At 40.8% G+C, this 23643-nt stretch overlaps 1 protein-coding gene across 10 annotated transcripts in view; it reads left to right on the top strand.

The window, feature by feature from the left end:
• The first annotated feature begins 5487 nt into the window (after positions 1-5487).
• CCDC15 (coiled-coil domain containing 15) overlaps positions 5488-23643 on the top strand; it is a 49389-nt gene continuing 31233 nt past the window's right edge. For 2 of the 10 annotated variants that reach the window (XM_027531690.1, XM_027531687.1), the window contains exons 1-9: positions 5497-5758; positions 6118-6306; positions 8697-8846; positions 9681-9872; positions 15163-15276; positions 17911-18033; positions 20058-20174; positions 20429-20842; positions 21778-21780. In XM_027531690.1, coding sequence (XP_027387491.1) covers positions 6127-6306; positions 8697-8846; positions 9681-9872; positions 15163-15276; positions 17911-18033; positions 20058-20174; positions 20429-20842; positions 21778-21780 — 1293 coding nt within the window. In that variant the 5' untranslated portion in view covers positions 5497-5758; positions 6118-6126. The other 8 variants (XM_027531691.1, XM_027531682.1, XM_027531684.1 and 5 more) reach the window with 7 other exon arrangements.

Here is a 23643-nt window from a genome sequence, read left to right as displayed (position 1 = left end):
AAGAAGCCATGGCACAGAAGCTAGTGGGAGGCACAGACCTGAGTGAGCAGGTTAGAGGAGCTACCTGATAACACTTCTTCCTAGTGTTGGGGTGTGTGTGTGTGTGTGTGTGTGTGTGTGTGTGTGTAGGTGCACAAATCCATCTCCCTCTGGCCCTCTCCAACAGTAGCTGTTTTCTGTTTCTCACCACCCTGGGTGGATGAGGGGTGTGTTTTCATTTTTTTTTCCCTTTCTTTTTTTAAAATTAATTATAAAAAATTTACACTACTTTCTAAAATTGGAGGATAGTTGCCCTACAATGTTGGGTTTCCTTTTTGTTACTTGATTACTCAGTGCTATCTAGAAACCATTTGTTTTTTAATTCTATTATTTATAAAAAGAGAGCTCCTTTTTCTCTGCTTCGCCCTTCGCTTTGACTCTGATATTAGGCTATGCCACGCACTAATTTGCCAGCTACACTCATGCACCAACCTCCAGGTCTTTTCCTGGAATTCCCTGAAGACTGTTGCTCCTGGCTCTCACCAACACTATTCTGGTCATGGATCTTGGTGATTTCAATAACCTCAGGAATAATCCATTCAGTGCTCTTACCCTCATTTCTCTGACCTCTTCTTCTGCAGCAATTTTGTTCTTCTACTTGAGCACTCTCTCCCTTGGTCATACCATAGACTTTGACAGTACCAATATTGTGGTTTCAAGCATCTTGAGGTCACCACCTATTTTTAAAAATAGGTATTTATTTATTTATTTGGCTGCATCAGGTCATTGTGGTGGCATGTGAGATCTTTAGTTGCGACCCACGAACTCTTAGTTATGGCATGTGGGACCTAGTTCCCTGACCAGGGATGGAACCTGGGCCCCCTACATTGGGAGCTGGGAATCTTAGCCACTGGACCACCAGGGAAGTCCCTCAACCACCTCTTATTTTTTCGGTGCATTTTGTTCTAACAAACCTTAGACCCACCACTGGACCCTACAAGGTCTTGATCCTGACAACTTTACCAGGTCCCTTACCTACTTAGTAGCTTCCCTGGTGGCTCCTATGGTAAATAATTTGCATGCAATGCAAGAGACCCGAGTTCGAACCCTGGATTGGGAAATTCCCCTGGAGAAGGGAATGGCAATCCACTCCAGTATTCTTGCCTGGAGAATTCTATGGACAGAGGAGCCTGACGGGCTACAGCCAATGGGATCGCAAAGAGTCAGACATGAGTGAGCGACTAAGCACACAAAACAAATATGGGAAAGGGTGACAAGTAGGTAAGATGATTTTTAATCACGCAGTCATGTCTGACTCTTTGCAATCCCATGGACTGTAGCCTTCTAGGCTCCTCTGTCCATCGGGATTCTCAGGCAAGAATACTGGAGCAGTTTGCCCTGCCCTCCTTCAGGGGATCTTCCCTACCCAGGGATTGAACCCAGGTCTCCCGCATTGCAAGCGGATTCTTTACCATCTGAGCCACGAGGGAAGTTTCAATTCCATGGTCAGTCATTTAATTACTCCTTTGCACTCATCTTTAACTCTCTTGCACCTTTCTTGCTTGTGAGTAATAGTTTAGTAAAACCTCAACCTTGGTTAAAATTAAAACCCCCACCTATGATTATGCCTGTAACCATGCAACTGAAGGAAAAGCCTCAAACATGCTGACTAGTCTCACTTTAAATTCATAATCATGAACCTCACATGGGTCCTTAATGCCGTCTGGCAACTGTACATGTTTCTAGTTCATACTTTTACTCTTCTGGACAACTATTTTATACCTTTTCAAATGTCCAGCATCTCTTTTTTTTCTATTTTATTCATTGATGAACTTGCTTTCTATTTGTAATAGTTATTACAAATAGTTTGTAACCAGTTACCTCAGTATCTAGCATCTTGAAACAACAAATATTATCTCACAGTTTCTGGCTGGATACTCTAGCTCAGGGTCTCTTATGAGATTGCAGTCAAGTTGTTGGTCAAGACTACAGTCTATGAAGACTTGACTGGGGCTGGAGGATCCACTTCCGAGATCATTCACCAGGTTACTGGCAAGAGCCTTCAGTTCACTGCCACGTGGTCCTTTCTATATGACTTCTCATGACATAAATGGCTTCCCCCAGAGCAAACGTTGGGAACGAGTGAGAATCACAGCAAGAGTGAGAGATGGAGAGAATAAGAGTACATGGTGGAGAGAAACACAGCATTTTTTTATAACCTAATTTCTAGTGACATGTCATATACTGTTGGTCACATAGAACAATTCGACACAGTGTGTACAGTGTGAAAGGGGACTACACACGGTGTGAATACCAGGAGGTGAGGCTTATAAGAGTCAGCTAACAAAAATACTACTTTACAGAGAAAACAGAGCAATCAGAAAAGAACTTCCACAAGCTCCCACTGCCACATTAGCCAGTTACCAGTATATATTTTATTTCACTGCTAGTGTTACAATGAACTCTCTCTCCTGCTATCTAAGGCCAATCCCTCCAACTGTTCACTAGATCCATTCCCTCTTGTTCATTACATCCTGTTCCCTCTTACCCACTTAAGGACACAGATACAAAAATTCCCCCATCTCTCTCCTGCATTGTCAGTTTTCTTTTGTTTACTGGATAGTTAGCATCAACAGTACACATGGACTGCAATATTAAAGAAAAGAATCCTATGATCCTATCTTTCAGATACACATTTTCTCTGTGTCACTTTACAATTCAACTCATTGTAAGAGTTGTCTAAAATGGCTGTCTCCAATTTTTCCTCCCTCTCTAGGTCTACCCAACAGAGCCTTTTGATCTCAAGCTACCCCCAAAACACTGCTCTCATAAAAGTTATCTATGACCTCCATGTTGTTCAATCCAACAGTTAAATTTCAGTCATCATCTTATTTGACCTATCAGAATTTAACACAGGTCAAATTCCTCTTCAATAAAACATTTTCTTCAAGGTATTACACACTCCTGGTTTTCTTCCTAGGCTGACTGGCTGATCCTTCCAATCTCTTTGCATTCCCCTCTTCTTCCCAGCCTGTTTAATGTGAGGAAGCCCCAGGGCTCAGGTTCTCAGCCAGGCAGGGAGGCACTCACTCTGGAGCAATTGTACTTGCTGTTCACTTTGCCTGGAACTTTTAGAAAGCTCTCCAGTGAAAATCGGCTTGTTCCACTAGTCCATGGAAATTTGTATTGGAGTCTTTGCTCAAAATTATTTCAGTGAAGCCTTCTCTGGTCATCCTATCTAAAATTCCATCTCCTCTACCCTCTGACACACTTTTTATCCTCGTCCTCAGCTTTATTGACTATGCCAAAGCCTTTGACTATGTGGATCACAATAAACTGTGGAAAATTCTTCAAGAGATGGGAATACCAGACCACCTGATCTGCCTCTTGAGAAATTTGTATGCAGGTCAGGAAGCAACAGTTAGAACTGGACATGGAACAACAGACTGGTTCCAAATAGGAAAAGGAGTTCGTCAAGGCTGTATATTGTCACCCTGTTTATTTAACTTATATGCAGAGTACATCATGAGAAACGCTGGACTGGAAGAAACACAAACTGGAATCAAGATTGCCGGAAGAAATATCAATCACCTCAGATATGCAGATGACACCACCCTTATGGCAGAGAGTGAAGAGGAACTCAAAAGCCTCTTGATGAAAGTGAAAGTGGAGAGTGAAAAAGTTGGCTTAAAGCTCAACATTCAGAAAATGAAGATCATGGCATCCGGTCCCACCACTTCTTGGGAAATAGATGGGGAAACAGTGGAAACAGTGTCAGACTTTATTTTTCTGGGCTGCAAAATCACTGCAGATGGTGACTGCAGCCATGAAATTAAAAGACGCTTACTCCTTGGAAGGAAAGTTATGACCAATCTAGATAGCATATTCAAGAGCAGAGACATTACTTTGCCAACAAAGGTCCGTCTAGTCAAGGCTATGGTTTTTCCTGTGGTCACGTATGGATGTGAGAGTTGGACTGTGAAGAAGGCTGAGCGCCAAAGAATTGATGCTTTTGAACTGTGGTGTTGGAGAAGACTCTGGAGAGTCCCTTGGACTGCAAGGAGATCCAACCAGTCCATTCTGAAGGAGATCAGCCCTGGGTGTTCTTTGGAAGGAATGATGCTAAAGCTGAAACTCCAATACTTTGGCCACCTCATGCGAAGAGTTGACTCATTGGAAAAGACTCTGATGCTGGGAGGGATTGGGGGCAGGAGGAGAAGGAGACAGCAGAGGATGAGATGGCTGGATGGCATCACTGACTCAATGGACGTGAGTCTGAGTGAACACCGGGAGTTGGTGATCGACAGGGAGGCCTGGCGAGCTGCGATTCATGGGGTCGCAAAGAGTCGGACACGACTGAGCGACTGATCTGATCTGATCTGATCTGATCTCAGCTTTTAATCTACAATGCTCATCACTCAGACACATTTGTTTACTTATTCATGAGTCTGTTTTGTTATTTCTCGTCACTTCCATGAACAAGGGATATTTATCTGTTTTGTTCACTACTATACATTTCCAGTGCCTAAAACAGTAGGTATATAAAAATCTCTCAATTATAAGTTACACGAAAGAATGAATGGGTGTCTCACAGGGATAATGAAGTGTCCCTGGGTTATACTAAAGCTTGGAGCAGACAGGGAGACCACTCAGGAGGCTACCATACTTATGCATAAGAACATGTATGAAATAGCACTACTAATGTAAGGAGGTGTACAAAGGATCAGCATGATTTACAAGTGGCTTGAAAGTGTTAGTTGCTGAGTCGTGTCCAACTCTTTGGGACCCCATGGACTGTAGGCCGCCAGCTTCCTCTGTCCATGGGACTTTCCAGGCAAGAATACTGGGGTGGGTGCCATTTCCTTCTCCAAGGGATCTTCCTGAAGGGATCGAAGCTTGGTCTCTTGCACTACAGGCAGATTCTTTATGGTCTGAGCTGCTGGCTTAGTTCATTCCTCAAGGAAGCCCTGCGAGGCCCGCCTTCGCCCATCCTTTTCCTGTGCTTCCTTCAATTAGGCCCCTGGCCAGCTCAGTTATGGGCTTCTCTGATGGCTCAATGGTAAAGAAGCCGCCTGCCAAGGAGGACACCCGGTCCGATCCCCCCTGTCGGGAAGATCCCCTGGAGAAGGAAATGTCAACCCACTCCAGTACTCTTGCCTAGGGAATCCCACGGACAGAGGAGCCTAGCGGGCTACAGTCCATGAGATCGCAAAAGAGTCAGACACGACTTAGCAACAACACGCTCAGTCAACCAGCTTTTCAGCCCGACGTACTCCTTTTCCGGAAGATGCCGGACGTTCCCGGCGCTGGGATATTCGAAGCACTGCCGGCAGACCTACATTTCTGATGGCCGGTTTCCCAGCCGCCGGGTGGACCCACCCAGGCCGCACCCATTCCACCAGCATTCACAAGTCCCGCCCCCTCAGCGAGACGAAGCGGAGGTGACGCACATCTGGAGCGCTAAACTCCGCCCCTCACGCTTTCCCAGTCCCTGGGAGATGACGCAAGCCCGGTAGAGGCGGCTACGAGGCCGCCGAGGGGCGGGGCGGGGCAGCGCGGCGCGGCCTTCTCCAAAGCGGCGGTTTACTGGCGGTAGTTACCTTAGTATCCACGTTAGCTTGAGTTGTGGCCAGCTGCGATCGATACTACTAGGCCGGTGCAGTCTCAGCCAGAGTGTGACCCCGAGGCCTGAGAAACAGGATTTTCTCTGGTCCGGGACTCCCCGGCGTTCAGCGCTGTCCCCATAACCGGATACCAATTATTTGAACTTCAGACCCAGGTTCCCACCCCGCACCCTCCCAGTCCCGTCGCCCTCCCGCTGCTACGCTCTTCTTCCTTTCCCATGTCGCTGCGCCACCAATGGCACAGTTTCCTTCTCAGTCAGGTTATTTGTCCCCCGCTCTCTTCCGTGTTGCTTTTCGAGGGCGATCTTGAAACATTTCCTGCCTTTATAACACTTCTTTTGTATCTTCCCTTTCCCCTTCTTTTCCCCCTTCCTTCCTTCGCCAGAATCTTTGTCAGACTAGGGTCTCCTGCAAGGCTTCACTCATTTTCAGAAGTCTGTGGCACAGCTGTTAGGGAATTGAGTTTTTAAAGCGGTCATTTGAAGATTTTGAGCTTTTCCTCTCTCCTAACCAGGAGTCATAGATGCCAAGAAGTATGGCCCCCCTCAAGAAGCCTCGAAATACCTCAAAGTTGCCCCTGGCTTTAAACCCCTTGAAGAGCAAGAATGTGTTGGCAGTGCTGGCTGAGAGGAACCAGGCTATAGTACCCGTCGGGGCCTGGGTGGAGCCTGCCCCGCCAGATAGTTCAGAAGTCCCGGCAGCTGTGAGTGTCAGTTTGATGCCTATGTGGTGCGGTTTCTTCTCCCATCTTTCTTTTTGTTAGCCTTCCCTAATTCCTTGTGCTCGGATAAGCAGTCTGGGGTTGCCGTTTGTATTCCGTCATAGTTATGTTTTTGCTTTACGGTTATTGAACGAATATGTAGTTGTTAATTAAATTATCATACAAAGATGTTTAGTTGTTTCTAAAATGTGGTACACTCTTAATCTTTGGTTTACGCTTGAAAGCCACAATTTGGAACCAGTCATGCACTTCAGGAAAATGTTTGGTAATCTCAAGGTGAGGGCAAAAGAAGGCAGACACACAATGGGAGTTAAGGAAAGAGGCGCCGGTGGCTTCAGTTTGTCTGGTCTTGAGTTAACTTGAGTCACTTGTCCAGACTTGATATATATATATATATATCTCCTTTGGAATTGTGTTACCTAATTGTTCATTGATACTTGTACATTCTACTCTCTGGTACATATGTTCTAGAATAGTTTATGGGACAGATTTCTTGGAACTCATATAATTTTAATTGGAATTTAAATTCACTTGATTTTGAGAATTTAGAGACTGTGAAATAATTTGAGGCACCCCTCAGAATTAGAATTTGGTATCACTGTGTTAGAAGTAGGGATAGACAGGAGGTATGATGGGTTTATTTAATTTGGAGATTCCTTATGACTTCACTTTCACTTTTTACTTTCATGCATTGGAGAAGGAAATGGCACCCCACTCCAGTGTTCTTGCCTGGAGAATCCCAGGGACGGGGGAGCCTGGTGGGCTGCTGTCTTTGGGGCCGCACAGGGTCGGACACGACTGAAGCGACTTAGCAGTATGGAAGAGAAACATAGTCTAGAGAAGAGCAATACAGTATAGGACATAAGTGTTGGAGTCAGAGAACGTTCTAGCTTTGCTACTTGCCAGCTGTAGGATCTTTGGCTGCTACTAAAGATGAATGTTTCCTCATCTTTCATGTAAGAGATAAGAATACCTAGTATTGGAGCTAGTTTTGAGGATTCAGTGATATGAGTTAAAGTGTTTATGCTAATACATCCTTAATCATGGTGACTACTATTATTTTCATTCTTTGCTATTCAGAGCACTTAAAGGAAGTGAACAATGATCAAGGACTCATGTAATAAAATGTTCCAGATTGTTTTGTAATTAAGCATTATATAAATATTGAGTATCTTTGTATTATAGGCTCCATTACAGTAGGGGAAACAAAGAAGAATGAAATTCATTTCCTATCCTCAAAGGATTCATAATCTAATAGGGAGTTAAGAATTATTGTACTCAATGTTAGTAAGAATGAGAGGTGGTGGGTGGTGGCAGTGGTGTAGTCGCTAAGTCATGTCTGACTCTTGGGACCCCATGGACTGTAGCCTGCCAGGCTCCTCTGTCCATGGAATTTTCCAGGCAAGAATACTGGAGTGGGTTGCCATTTGCTTCTCCAAGAATGAGAGGTACCAGATGGGTATTGGATGTTCTTGAAGACTGAGTAGGCCTTTTCTAGGTAGAGATGACAGGAAGGGCATGCTTGGTTAAAAATGCAGCATAATTCTCATTTTATAATAGCACATAGTGGGTGAGTGGTGAGCCACCTGGTATGTTAGTGTTAGTTTCTCAATCATGCCAGACTCTTTGCGGCCCCATGGACTGTTAGCCCACCAAGCTCCTCTGTCCATGGAATTCTCCAGGCAAGAATGTTGGAGTGGGTAGCCACTCCCTTCTTCAGGGAATCTTCGAGATCCAGGGATTGAACCCAGGTCTGCATTGTAGGTGGATTCTCTACCATCTGAGCCACCAGGGAAGTTGAGCAGTCTGGTATATGTGGACTGTTTTACTCACTTTAGAAACTGAAACATAAGATAGGTTTGAATTGGTTCATTGAGAATTAATGAAGAAACTTTTAGTTCTCAGTACATGAAAAATTAAGATTTGATTTTTGTGTTCACAGATTCTAAGTTTTAGTTTGTGATTTGGTTTAAGTTCTTGGTACTCACTTGAGCTTCCCTGGTGACTCAGATGGTAAAGAATCCACCTGCAATGCAGGAGACCTGGGTTCAGTCCCTGGTTTGGGAAGATCCTCTGGAGGAGGGCATGACAGCCCACTCCAGTGTTCTTGCCTGGATAATCCCCATGGACAAAGGAGCCTGGTGGGCTATAGTCCATGGGGTTGCAAAGACTCAGACATGACATAGCGACTGAGCACAGCACAGCTATGTCTAGATTATCAGCTCTGAACTACTGTGACTTCTTTATTGTACAGGGAATTTTGGATTATAGAACTGAATTATTTTTTGGGGATTGTATCCTGACCACTTTGTGTTTACAGTAGGCAAAACTAGTGGGACAGTAAATTTATTTTCTATCTTTCATCTTTAAAGACTTCAGCATATATAATTGAAGAAGAACTGAAGGAGCAGCTAAGAAAGAAGCAAGAAGCTCTGAAGCATTTTCAGAGACAAGTCAAAAGCCGAGTAAATCAGCAAATTAGGCTGAGGAAAAAGCAACAACTTCAGCGGTCTTATGAAGCTGTAAGTTCAAAAGTGAGCCTGAGTAAAGATTGGATGGAACATGTGTTTGTTATGGGAAATGCTATTAGGCAATAACAGAATCACCTTTTTTGAGCCCAGGCTTTGTATAATCTGATTAACTAGTGAGGGCAGTCGATTTGTAGGCAGAGAACCTGTTGTTTGTGTTTTCCTGTGTTGTTCTGACTACCTCTTTTGCTTTCACCAAATAGTAATAAATAATGTCAGAGTTTGGGCTGGGGTTTGAATTCTGGCTTTGCTCCCTACTAGCTATGTGACCTTTGGAGAAGGCAATGGCAACCCACTCCGGTACTCTTGCCTGGAAAATCCCATGGATGGAGGAGCCTGGTGGGCTGCAGTCCATGAGGTTGCTGGGACTGAGCGACTTCACTTTCACTTTTCACTTTCATGCATTGGAGAAGGAAATGGCAACCCACCCCAGTGTTCTTGCCTGGAGAATCCCAGGGACGGGGGATCCTGGTGGGCTGCCGTCTATGGGGTCGCACAGAGTCGGACACGACTGAAGCGACTTAGCAGCCACAGCAGCTATGTGACCTTGGGCCAAGTGCTTAAATTCTCTCAGCATGGTTTCTTTTTCTGTGAAGTGGGGATATAATACTTGTCCCACAGTGTTGTTTTGAGAATTAGATAATGTAGATTATTAGCACCCAGTAGGTACCTGGTAAATGTTAGTTTCTTTGCCAACTAAAATTTCCCATCCCTCTCACCAACCCTGGTTTTAAGACTTTTGGGCTGCTTGTAGATATTAGTTGATTATACTGGGCTGGGGGGAATCACTCTCAACTAGAGAATCTCATTCTTTCTTCTTTCGTCTAGGCAGAGAAAGAAGGCTCTATAGCCATGTACTCTTCAGATCCAGCACACTTAACTCCTAAAAGAACCAGCGTTTTTCCAAGCAATTTGAATGCTGCTATTGGAAGGGCCAGATTGCCTCCTCCCCAGATGCTTGAGGGTGGAATAGAAGACCGAGAGAATCAGAGTGAACTGTTCCAACAACAAGCCCAGGCTGTAAGTACATTTTCATTTTATTTATGTCTCTGGTTTCTTTCTTTTTTTAGATATATGACATACCTGGCCTATGATGTAGAGATTAGGTGTCACATCAACTTGGATTTTTATCACGTCCCCCCCTTTTTTTACCTTTCTAAAGTGAAGATTAATGGGATGATGTTTATTTTTAATATATATTTAAAGTTATATAAGAGTCCTTTGGACAGCAAGAGGATCAAATCAGACAATCCTAAACGAAATCAACCCTGAATATTCAGTGGAAGGACTGATGCTGAAGCTGAAGCTCCACTACTTTGGCCACCTGATGTGAAGAGCCAACTCATTGGAAAAGACCCTGATGGTTGGGAAAGGTTGAGGGCAGGAAGAGAAGGGGGAGACAGAGGATGAGATGGTTGGATAGCATCACCGAGTCAATGGACATGAGTTTCAGCAAACTCCAGGAGATTGTGAAGGACAGGGAAGCCTGCATGCTATAGTCCGTGGGGTTGCAAAGAGTTGGACATGACTTAGTGACTGAACAACAGCAACAAAAATTTATATTTATTGATTGGACACTTATGATACCAAAGTATTCGAGTTCAAAACTTATGAAAAAAAGCTTTAAGTCAAAGAATGTAGATTTTCCAATTATACTTAAGTTGTTACGGGTAAGTGACTCTCAGTTTATAGCATATGGACAAAAGTGATTCCTAACCTCTATTCCACAAAGGTTCAGTACATATATGGGAATTTCACTGACTGTTTTTGTTTCTTTTTTCTGTCCCTCAGTCTGATTATCACAATAAATTGATCTATAAGTCAAGTAATAATAAGTAAACTCTAAATTGACATACTCACAAATTTTTAATATAATTTTTCGCTGATTGACTTTGTATACCTAATATTTAAAAATTAATCGCCATGAGTAGCTCCATCCACTCAAGTCACTTGATGCCATCTAATCAGCACCCCCACCCTGCTGACTGTACCTTGGCTTTTGTTCACTTGGTCACATTCTTCACCTTCGTTGTGGGAATAATCTTTCATCTTATCATTTTATTTTATTTCATTTTATTTAGTTCTACAAGTTTATTGCTACCAACTCATCTCCCTCCACCCTCCTCATGCGTATGTGCTCAGTCATGTAACCCCATAGGCTGCAGCCTGCCAGACTCCTCTGTCCATGGACTTTTCCAGGCAAGAATACTGGAGTGGGTTGGCATTTCCTTCTCCTATCTTATCCTTTTAAAATGTAATCCAAAGTGTTAGTAAGAGGAGAAAAAAAATGTAGAAAGTTATGATTATGTGAAAATAAAAGTTGTGTGATACTAACATGCTTGGTCATAAATATAAAGCTAATCTTTTTGTGCTGTTAGGATAAATAGAGAAAGCTTTATAAGTACATGTGTGTTGAAATACTTTTTAAAAAGATTTTTTTCTCTTTCCCAGACTATGACTTTTTGTTGTTATTGTTTGGCTTGTAGTGATCATTTTTTATTTTCTTTTAAATATTATGAACAATTTACCAAGCCAGTATTTATTGAGCCAGACACTGCATAAAGTACAAAGGATAAAACATTGACCAAGACAGACACAGAACCTTGCTTTCATGGTGCTGGTAGCTATAAATCTCATTGTAGTGAGGCTTGTACTTCATCTGTATAATACTTAAATAGGACACATCAGTCCACAGATATTTGAATATACTGTGTTTGTTAAGCATTGTGGGGATACTAATGATATGTGAAATAGGACCTTTCATGGGTTTACATTTCCAAGTAGAGATACAAAGCTGCTGCTGCTAAGTCGCTTCAGTCGTGTCTGACTCTGTGCGACCCCATAGATAGCAGCCCACCAGGCTCCCCGTCCCTGGGATTCTCCAGGCAATAACACTGGAGTGGGTTGCCATTTCCTTCTCCAATGCATGAAAGTGAAAAGTGAAAGTGAAGTCGCTCAGTCGTGTCCGACTCTTAGCGAACCCATGGACTGCAGCCCACCAGACTCCTCCGTCCATGCGATTTTCCAGGCAAGAGTACTGGAGTGGGGTGCCATTGCCTTCTCTGAGATTCAAAGCTAGCAGACTCCGAATCTGTTGGTTAATAATATGGAAATATTTGCTGCATTTGGTGATAAATCTGTGCAGTGGAAGTTCAAAAATGTTTTAATTCTAAAGAAATAGTTAGGGAAGAATTCTTGGAGGAGGTGGAATTGAGCTGTATATTTTGAACTGGTAAACTGAGTTGAATTGGTAAATTAAAAAGAATTTTAAGATAGGAACAGTAAAAAGTCTAGAATATAAAAGTTTTTATACCCTGTTTGTTTTTTTTTTTTCTTTTTGGGCTGGGCCTTGGGGCTTGTGGGATCTTCTTGTTCCCTGACCAGGGATCAAATCCATGCTGTTTGCTGTAGAAGCAAGGAGTCCTAACCATTAGACCACCAGGGAAGTCCCGACCCTGTTTTTTTCTTTAAAGAAGATGAGCTACTGAGGAATATTCAGTGACTTAAACTACTCTAAGCCTATAAACTTTTGCTTATGCAATCTGTGACAATAGAAGCTCAATTTTTTTTTTTAATCTTACTGTTTCTGTTGCACTTTCTATCCACTAGATGTCACTGAGAACTAGACAGTGAGACAGTGTGCAAAGCACTAACTCCTTCGGAACAGCTCCAGGCGAACTGGGACAGCTGGTCACCCTGTCTCTACGTGTGTTCACTCTTCTTTACTTACTTTTCTACTACTAACTGGTATTCTCATCATCACAGCTACAAAACTTTGGCATACTTATAACTCCTTTAGCCTCTTTGTATGCATGTTCATTTTACATAAATTATGTAAAATGAACATTTAACAAATAGGGGGATTTGTAAGCCCACAAACTTAGTAGCTTAAAATGACAACAACTTTTTCTCTCACAGTTGTGGAGACCAGAAGTCCAAAATCAGTTTCACTGAGCCAAAATCAAGGTGTCTGCAGGGATATGCTCCTTCCACAGATTCTAGGGAAAATTTGTTCTTTGACTCTTCAAGCTTTTGGTGTCTGCTGGCATTCCTTTGCTTGCGGCCACATCAAACCAATCTTTGGCTCCATCTTCATATCACCTTTTCTGTATGTCTAGTTTTCCTCTATCTGTTTTATAAAAACCACTTGTGATGGCTTTTAGTGTTGGTCTAGATAATCCAAGATTATCTCATCTCAGGATCCTCAACTTAATCACATGTGCAAAGGCCCTTTCTCCTTATAAAGTAACAATTACAAGTCTAAGGAATTAAGACCTGATACCTTTGTGTGCGTGCTAAGTCGCTTCAGTTGTGTCCAACTCTTTGGGACACCATGGACTATAGCCTGCCGGGCTCCTCTGTCTGTGGTATTCTCCAGGCAGAAATACTGGGTGGGTTGCCACACTCTTCTCCAGGGGGTCTTCCTGATCAAGGAATCAAACCCACATCTTTTGTACATCCTGCATTAGCAGATGGGTTCTTTTACCATTGATGCCACTTGAGAAGCCCCTTGATATCTTTGGGTGACTGTTACTCAGCATACTACATCCTAATAGCAGGTCATTGAAAGGGCTTTTGGGTTGATTTAATGACAGAGAAACTGAATGTTAGATATAGTCCAATTGCTGGACCAGCTGAAATATCCTGCTTAAGGGACTAAAGTCAGTCTGCGATTCTAATAGAGGTTGGACTTGATGGAAAATGAAGACTACATAACTCTTATTTTAAATCTGTCACACCAAGTATTTTGCATCCTTGGTCCCATTATACAGGGCAGTGATGTCTGCCATACCTGACAGTGAGTTAAAGCAGGCCTGTTCTTGGCTCTATTTTTTCATAACTTCAACTGCAAATATACTGTGTCTTTTTGCATTGTAATTAACTCTATCTTGGGGAGTTGGTGATGGACAGGGAGGCCTGGCGTGCTGCAATTCACGGGGTCGCAAAGAGTTGGACACGACTGAGCGACTGAACTGGACTGACCCCTTTAGCTACTCTACTAACTAAATTTAGCTACTCTATGGTGAAGTCGCTCAGTCGTGTCCGACTCTTTGCGACCCCATGGACTGTAGCCCACCAGGCTTCTTAGTCCATGGAATTTTCCAGGCAAGAGTACAGGAGTGGGTTGCCATTTCCTTCTCCAGGGGATCCTCCCAACCCAGGGATTGAACCCGGGTCTCCCACACTGCAGGCAGATGCTTTATCGTCTGAGCCACCAGGGAAGCCCAGCTACTCTACTCTAACTAAATTTAAAAGTCCTCCTTTTAATAGAATAGAGTATAATGTTTCAAGCTGGTTTCTCTGGCTAGAGGTATAGACTTTCTTAGAAGCAAGGTCAAAACAGAGGTAATATGCTGTAAGGAAACTGGACTGGTAACAAGAGAGAATTTTCATCTCTAGTCACTATTAGTAAATACCATAAAATATTTGTTATTTATATCTGTAAACCATAATCATTATTTCCCTTTAAGGAAGAAATGATGTCATTAAACTTTCACTGGATGGGTTGAAATTGGTCCTGGCTTTGCCATAATTTCACTGAATTGTTTAAGGATACACTTTCCTGGATTTTCCTTAAAGGAACATTCTGTGCAAATATGTGAAATATAAAATAGGCAGTGCTTCTCTGAAAAAGAAATCAAAGTAGGTGCTTACTGAAACTGCTAGGTAGAAATACGGAATAAACACAAAATTAACATATTTGATATTAATATTTATTACTAATTGTTGTCTAGAGTACTTGAAACAAATTGGTTCTGTTGAGATGTTTGAGTTTGTGTTCTAAATTAATGTAGGAAGGCTTCCTGGAAGAAGAGACATTTAAGAAAAGACAAGTAAGTACAGTCTTCAAATGTTACAGGTGAAAAAGGAGCCCGTGTAAATAAGAAAAAACAATTTTAGGGAAGTAGGAATGATAAAAGTGATCAGGCATGCAAGGACCAGTTGAAGAAATAACTCTTTATTAAGAAGATGGATAAAAGGTAAAGAATATCTGCTGAAGCATTTCCAAATTCAGATCTTTAGGTTCTAATATTTTTGTGTACTTACTTAATATAAAGCATACATTATTAAAAAATGATTTGAGTAACAGCACTTAAATCAAGTTATGAAATGCAGTCTCTTAGAATAATAAAACAGTGTTGTAAAAGCTTATCAGCACATCAGAAAGTCTTCTTTGCAGGTAATCCTCTGGTCTCAGGTCTGGCATTTTTTAATAATAGGGGCCTGTTTTCCTGTTGGAACACTTAGTGAATCTGGTATTAAGACTGTAGCCTGTTTTTGTTTTCTTTTTTTCCCTTGTCCTTGGCAGCTTAGTCAAAGCATGAAACAAGCACGTCACCGGCTGGCATCATTTAAAACTGTGAATCAGAAAGATGCACCAGAGTTTCCAGATGATAGAAAGAAAAGCTTTCCCACCCAGGAGGTAACCTAAGTTCTCATGAGTTGTTTCTAAAAATACAGGTAAAAAATAAGATAAAGATTAATTTATACCTCAGCATTATTTAGAACTGAAAAATAATTGGAAATGACCTTAATTTTCCAATAGTAGGGAGTGGTCTACAAACATGATATATCCATATATAGCTGTTATCAAAAATATCATGCTTTCAAAGGATATTTGAAGCCTTGGGAAAGTGTTTGTGATATAAAGGTAAGTGGAAAAAGTAGGATATAAATTAGATATAGTATAAGCTCAATTTAAAAAATTCATCCAATAAATATTTATGGACTATCTGTAGTTTCCAGGCATTGTTCTAGAAGCAGAACTTAACAGCAATGAAAAGATCCCTCAAGGAGCTCCTGTGCTAGTAGGGAAGCATATTCTTAAACAAGCACATAAATACAGAATATTATTTCCAATGATAAGTGTAAGGCAAAATATCGAGATGGGGAGAGAATGCTATATGCATAGACAAAGACCTGAAAAGAAATGAACCAAGAGGTTCATGCTGATGATTTCTGGGTAGTGTTATTACAAGTGATTTTTTTTCTTTTTTTTAATCATAGAAATTTTCCGTAATGTATATATTTTAAATTTTAATCAGGAAGGAAGAGGTAAATGGCATTTTTTTTAAAAAAGGAAATTCTCTTGGTTTTTTGGATTTTTTTTTTTCACCATACCAAACAGCATGAGGAACTTCCCTGACCAGGAATTGAACCTGTGCCTTCTGCAGGAGAAGCATGGAGTGTTAACCACTAGACCACCAGGGAAGTCCAGAAAGAAATTCTTTTGTTTCAAAATATAGAATAACTTTCTGGACGTCCTGGTATATATTTTTCCTGGTATATATTTTACCATAGTGAAAATAAAGACTGTGATTGCAGTGAGAAAAGCTATAGAATAAAGTTAGATCGAATTGGAACCTAAATATTAAGTTAGAGTTAAAAGAATATTTAAAGCCATGCTTATAAAATCACATTGTTTTGGTGTCTCCTTATTTCCATATTCACAAATTTGGATCCTAAACCAGTATATTTCCCTGTGTTTACTTAATTTTGGAAGTTTTGATAGGCAGCATCGATAAAATGGATTATTAATCAGTCTTTTTTTTACTCTTTTTTGGTACCTTTACCAGCTGTCTCTTGTTTAGTTCTCTCTCAGTTTTCCTACCTAATTGGTATTTTTATTTTTACATTTTCCTAGATTACATATATGTTTACATTTTATTTTTGTATTTTTTCCTTGAGTATCTCAGTGCAACCAGCAACCATCAAAGACATGCCTCTATGTTTGTAGTTAGTAGAATACTTCCTCTATAGTGATAATTAAGAAACTTATAGTTAAATATGGACTTCCCTGTAGCTCAGATGGTAAAGAATGTGCCTGTAATGCAAGAGACCTGGGTTTGATCACTGGGTCAGGAAGATCCCTGGAGAAGGAAAGTGGCAATCCACTGCAGTATTCTTGCCTGGAGAATCTCGTGGACAGAGGAGCCTGGCGGGCTACCGTCCATGTGGTCACAAACAGCTGGACACGGCCAAGTGACTGGCACACGTGGTGAAATGTGAAAAGCAAGTAGGCATGGGTGTGCCGAGTATTGTGTTCCACCTTGGATGCATTAAGTGTGCTTACCTCTAGGATTGCATTGTTGTGACTCAAGACACAGTTTCGTTTGTAACTAAATTCTTGCCTTGGTTTCTTGACAATTTTCATACCTCTTCCGCAGATTTGGCAGTACTGTAGTTTTGGCCCATAAGACCGACTTCCTGGTACTGCGAAAAGGAGATGGTTGGACCCAGTTTATTTAAACCAGAAAAAGAAGGATGACCAGATCCCAGAGACTGATACTTTATAACCTTTCAATTGGTGTTTTTCCAAAAAGAGTACTGTTCCTAGGTCTGACTGAAATAATTATCCAATAGAAGAGAGGAGGTTAAGTCTTTTATAACATCCTTGTATAAACCAGTTTTATACGTCAAAGGTGCCATTTAAGTGTAGTTCATTATGATAATGATGAACTCTGGTCTAGCTGCTTGCTTTCAAATAATGCATGTGCTATTTCAGATAAAGCACCACAAACAAATCTATGCCGTATAATTGACAGCGAAATTTTTCTTATCGAGTATGTAGTCTTTGCTTTAAATCTGAATAGTTCTACCCACTCAGTTGTGAGCAGGAGGAATCTGCTGGTCAGAAAGGAGAACAGCCTATAACCCAGTTGAGCTCTGGTTTCATTTGCTTGTTAGACTTATTTTTACTGACATTAGAATCTGGTTGGTTGTTATCGTTGTTCTAGATTTAGAGATACACGTGGAAGATAGGTTTGTTTGCCCACTGTTAGATCACCAAGACAAAATTATAAGCATTCTGAAGTTGTTACTGGCTAGGATAGGGCAAATTGCAAAGAAAGTTAAAGTATTCTACTATCTTATTTCACTCCTTACGTTTGTTATGTAAATGGTTTGTTTGTGTACTTGAACTAGAACTCTATTCTGTATTAGATTACCATAAACTGGTAAGATTGTATCAGATATTTCACAAAAACTCAACTTAGTGTTATGAGCATATTGCTTTCTCTAGACCATTTGTATTTGTATTAGTTTTTCTTTTTTGCAGAAAGCACTTTGTAGGAAGCCATCATTTACCAGGATAAATATAGGCGTAAGAGGAGAACTGCCCTTGGAGGTCCATCAAGGTCTTTTAACTCCTGCAGATTACCAGAAATTTATGGATGATCAGGTAGGTAAATATAAAGAGTAGAGGGGAAAAAAGATGCCCGGTTATAACTAACCATACAAGATGGAATTAAGTACTGAGATTATAATATCCAATAATTTTTTTCTAATGGTTTTATTGAGCTATAATTCCCATACCACACAGTCTGCCTACTTTAAAGTGTACTCTTCAGTGGTTTTTGGTATATTCACAGGATTGTGCAACCATCATGTGAAGTCGCTTAGTCATGTCTGACTCTTTGCCATCCCATGGACTGTAACCTAACAGGCTTCTCTGTCCATGGGATTTTACAGGCAAGAGTACTGGAGTGGGTTGCCATGTGCAACCATCACCACAATCTAATTTAGAAGATTCTCATTATCCCTAAAAGAAACACTGTACCCATTAACTGTCACTCTCTAGTCCCTTCCTGTTTCTGTCCCCAGTACTAAACAACCACTAAGCTACTTTCTGTCTCTGTAGATTTGCTTATTCTGGGCATTTCATGTAAATGTATGTGTCATATAAATGGAATAGTATAAAATGGGGCTTTTGTGACTGACTTCTTTTACTTTGCTTAATGTATTCAGAGTTTATCCACCTTGTAGCATGTATCAGTACATCAGTATATTACACTTGGTATATCCATTCATCAGTTAATAGACATTTGGATTTTTTCCACTTAGCTTTTATGCATAATTGTGCTGTAAGCAGTTACATGTATTTGTGTGAACATTCATTTTTCTAGTTATGGAATTTCTGGGTCACATAGTAACTCTTTGCCTAATATTTTGAGGAACTGTCAAGCTGTTTTCCATTAGCAATATATGAGGTTTCCAGTTTCTCCACATCCTCTTCAATCGTTGTTGTTGCCCATCTTTTTATAGCCTCCTAAGTAGGTTTGGAGTGGCATTTCACCATACTTTTAATTTGTATTTTCCTGATGACTAATGATCTTGAGTATCTTTTCATGTGCTTATTGCCCATTTATTTATCTCTCTTGAAGAAAAATCTGTGTTCAGATGCAGTACCATTTTTAAGTTGGGTTGTCTTTTTATTATCACGTTGTAAGAATTCTTTGGGCTTCCCTGTGGCTCGGCAATAAGGGATCCACCTGCAGTGCAGGAGACACAGCTTTGATCTCTGAGTTGGGAAGATCCTCTGGAGAAGGAAATGGCAACCCACTCCAGTATTCTTGCCTGGGAAATCCCATGGACAGAGGAGCCTGGTGGGCTACAGTCCAGGGGGTTGCAAGTTACATGATTTGCAAGTATTTTCTCCCATTCTCTGGGTTGTTGTTTCATTTTTTCGTGTGTATGTGTGCGAGAAGCCTCTTTATTGGGGTCCCTTCCTTTATTGGTGTAAGAACAAAAGTTCCAAATTAACCATGTCACTGCTTTATTCTCATAATAGATTTTTTTATCCAATTCTTTTGAAATTTTAGACTCATTTGTAAATATATCTTTCTACATTAAAACTACTCCTCATCTCACAAAGACCCCACTTACCTTTGATTTCTATGGACACATTTTCAATTACTCATTTTATCCACTATACAAAAAAATCCCACCATTTTGTAAGCAGTTTAAAAGCCCTCAAACAACTCTCCACCAATTCATCAAAAGAAAATTACCAAAATACAAATCTTTTTAAAACAATAAAAAATTTCTGTTTCTAAAACCGTATTTACAAGACTGACATTCCATCAACATAACAATGAAATTGTATCAACATTGCCATCAATGTAAATATTCATTTCACTTTTTTAATGCTATCATTTTTTAGCACAAAATTTTTAGTTTTGGTGTCATCTAATTTATCTGTTTTTCTTTTGCTGCTTGTGCTATGGTGTAGGATCTACTAAACCATCGCTTAATTCTACGTGTTCTAAGAATTTTATAATTTTAGCTCTTATAATCCATTTGGAGTTTTTTTTTTATATGTAGTGTGAGGAAGAATTCTAACTTAATTCTTTTACATGCATTCTTGTTTCTACCTGTAATAGATACATTTGTTTGTTTTTCCATTTTTGTTTGTATGTTCTTTAGGAACCTGAGGAATCTTCATCTGTTATGATAGATAAGAAAGGGAAAAAGCATTTGTCTTGGGGGGACCAGGAGGCTCTCTTTCCTGAAGACAAAGATATACCTTTCAGCAGAGTTCAGGTAAAGCAGAGGGAAGGGAGATGGTATAATAGAAATGAAAGTAATTATGATTTGGACTTGAGCTGTTGGTATTCTTGTGCCTGGTTTGGGATTGTAGATTCAGGTTCTGTTGAGCAAAGACTGTAATTTTGCATTTTATCTTAGTAATTTGTTTGACTACCATATCCTTTTAAGATTATTTTAGGAATCTCACAGAAAACCTGAGTGTTACTGCTACATGGCATTCTATATTCAATGTTCCTGTTCACTTTTAGAAAGTACAGTTCAAAACCCCACTATTTGATGTGATAGAAGAGGAAGAAGTAAAGCAGTTACATCAGGACATTTTGCCAGAAGCCCAGGATTATCTTCCAGAAGCTCAGGGGGATTTGACGAGTGCCCTTGATGTTGAGTGGGAAGCCCAGCGCTGTGAGCCGAGACTCAGTACCCAGCATATCGACCTGGAAGGCCACACTGTTGAGCCCAAAGCCCAGGCCATTAAGACAAAAACTAAGAGTTGTATCCTGAAAGACCAGACTGTTGGACTAGAAGATGGGGATATTGCCTTGGAAGTGCAAGATCTTCCACTCCAAAATCAGACTTTTCTACCCACAGATCAGCACATTCTCCCCAAAGACCAGAATATTCAACCTGAATGTCAGGACCAGGATTTTCTACCCAGCGATCAGGTAAAATAAAATGGAAAGAAGATACAACAAAAAGAAATAAGCATGTTAAGGCTTGTAGTGGGATTTGCAAGAACTATTGCAGCTGATTTAGAGAGTCATAGTTGGGGAAGAAATAACTTGTCTGATTGATTTCTTACATGTCCAGCATTCTTATTAAGTGTTAAAATTCTTAGCAGCAGCATATTACCCCTGTCTGGACAATTTACTTTTTAAAAAAACTTTCTTCGTTAGATGAAGTATTTCTCGCAGCTTTTGTCTGTTTTGAGAGCTGAAAGATGGGAAAAAAGAGTAGACCACAAGTGTCCCAACAGTATTTTTAACCCAGGTCCCAAGGCCAGCCCTCCAGCAGAGATTGATTAGACTTAAGAGGAAAAGAAAGGGATCAACAGGAAGTAAATTACTTAGGGCTGTGGCTAGGCTTATGTGGCATAGAGTATAGTGTATTAACTTATTCTCTTAAGATGATGGCCTCAGTTAACTTCTGAATTCTCACTGCAACCTAAAGTATTATTGATTACCTTGTGTTTCTTAACTGAACAACTGCTATTTATATTTGTTCTTTTTTAGAAAGCAGATTTGAAGCCAGCAGTATCAATGTTGATAGGTAGGAGTCAGGGAGAGGTGTTTCCTCTGGATATCTGTCAGGATCTTTTACACAGGCGTGAAGATGAGGCCTTCATCAGTGGCAAGGTAGAGCAGAAAAAGGAGAGAACATGAGGAATTGCATTATTTGGGCTTAGTTTGGAACTTATCAAGATTGTTCTCAGAGAGATTTCAGGAAGTGTGGTTTGTGTTTTATTCCATATTGTTTCACATCATCTGGAGTTGAAAAAATTACTGTAAGGTTTCTAATAAAGCCTGGACTATTATTTCTATTATTTCATGTTACTCCCGTTGAACAATTGACAATTTATGTTTTTTTTTTTGTCTTTTAGAAGGTATGCTTCAAGGAGACATACTGTGATATGAATGAGAAAGGGAGAAAAGACTTTTCTCTGGCAAGTTATCAATATCTGCCTCCTAAACTTCAGTACCAGGCTTCCATCAGAGATCAGGTAGAGCTCAATCAAAAAGATATAGATGCGGGACTTCCCTGGCGGTCCAGTGGGCTTCTGTTGTGGCTCAGACTTTAAAGAGTCTGCCTGCAGTGCGAGAGTTCTGGGTTCTGTCCCTGGGTTGGGAAGATCCCCTGGCAGAGGAAATAGCAACCCACTCCAGTGTTCTTGCCTGGAGAAACCCATGCACGCAGGAGCCTGGCGGGCTATAGTCCATGAGGTCACAGAGTCGGACACGACTGAGTGACAACACTATTCTAGTGGTAAAGACTCTGCACTTCCACTGCAGGGGGTGCAATTCAATCCTTGATTGAGGAACTAAGATCTCACACGCTCTGAGGTGTGCCCCTACTCCCCATCCTGCCAAAAAAAAGAGAGATAGATGGAAAAAAAGTAACTGGATTTTATACATTTCCAACAACTGGTAATGTGAAATATAGAATCAGACCCTTGTTTAGTGAACTGTATCAATCAAAGCAGTTCTGTCATTCAGAAGGCTGATAAATCATACTTGTATTCTTATTGTGGAATCAGACGATTTTAGTTTATTATTTTGGTGAGGCATTGTTCCCACAGGTATACTGCTCTTACATGAACAATGTAGGGGAATTAGCAGATTCTAAATTACTTAAATTTTGAGGAGGTTGTCAGACTGTTCTGTGAATGTTTCGGGATTAAAAAGTAAGATCTATAGACTTGGGTTAAAAGTTTAACATCCCTGTTCAAACTAAAATGTATCAGAATACCCTCATGTGGTACCATTTCTCTGGCGTTCTCACTGAAGCCCAGAGTGTTAAGGTTAGCATGTTGCCCTGGTTAGACGATTTGTTTTCTGTTTTTGTTGTTTCTTTTAAACGTATTTCTGAAGCAACTGTCATCTCTAATGCGAGAAGAAAGATGAATTGACTCTGGGGTGTCATCAGTATATTCAACCTAAAATGTAAGACCTGCCCCCCTCCCCCCAGAGAGCAGGTAGAGCAGAAGACAGTGGGAACTCTGTCTACTTTCTAAAAAAGTAACTGCAGATGGTGACTGTAGCCATGAAATTAAAAGACGCTTGCTCCTTGGGAGAAAAGTTAGGACCAACCTAGACAGCATATTAAAGAGCAGATATATTACTGGAAGAAAAGTTATGACCAACCTAGACAGCATATTAAAGAGCAGATATATTACTTTACCAGCAAAGGTCCGTCTAGTCAAAGCTATGTTTTTTCCAGTAGTCATGTATGGATGTGAGAGTTGGACTACAAAGAAAGCTGAGCACCCAAGAATTGATGCTTTTGAACTGTGGTGTTGGAGAAGACTTTTGAGAATCCTTGGACTACAAGGAGATCCAACCAGTCCATCCTAAAGGAAATCAGTCCTGAATATTCATTGGAAGGACTGCTGCTGAAGCTGAAACTCCAACACTTTGGCCACCTGATGCGAAGAGCTAACTCATTTGAAAAGACCCTGATGCTGGGCAAGATTGAAGGCAGGAGGAGAAGGAGATGACAGAGGATGAGATGGTTGAATGGCATCACCGACTCAATGGACATGAGTTTGAATAAACTCCAGGAGTTGGTGATGGACAGGGAGACCTGGCGTGCTGCAGACCATGGGGTTGCAAAGAGTTGGACATGACTGAGCGACTGAACTGAACTGAACTGAGATTACTTAAGATTTGGGCTAGAGCTTGTCAAGCTAGCTTGTATGTAGGCTGCATAGAATTAAAGCTTCTGGCATTAGGCTAAGAGTATGATGTCT

Source organism: Bos indicus x Bos taurus, chromosome 29 (genome assembly GCF_003369695.1).
Source record: "Bos indicus x Bos taurus breed Angus x Brahman F1 hybrid chromosome 29, Bos_hybrid_MaternalHap_v2.0, whole genome shotgun sequence".
In the NCBI taxonomy this organism is placed as follows: Eukaryota; Metazoa; Chordata; class Mammalia; order Artiodactyla; family Bovidae; genus Bos; species Bos indicus x Bos taurus.
The sequence above is the reverse complement of the archived record's forward strand: the minus strand, read 5'-3'. Positions and strand labels throughout refer to the sequence as shown.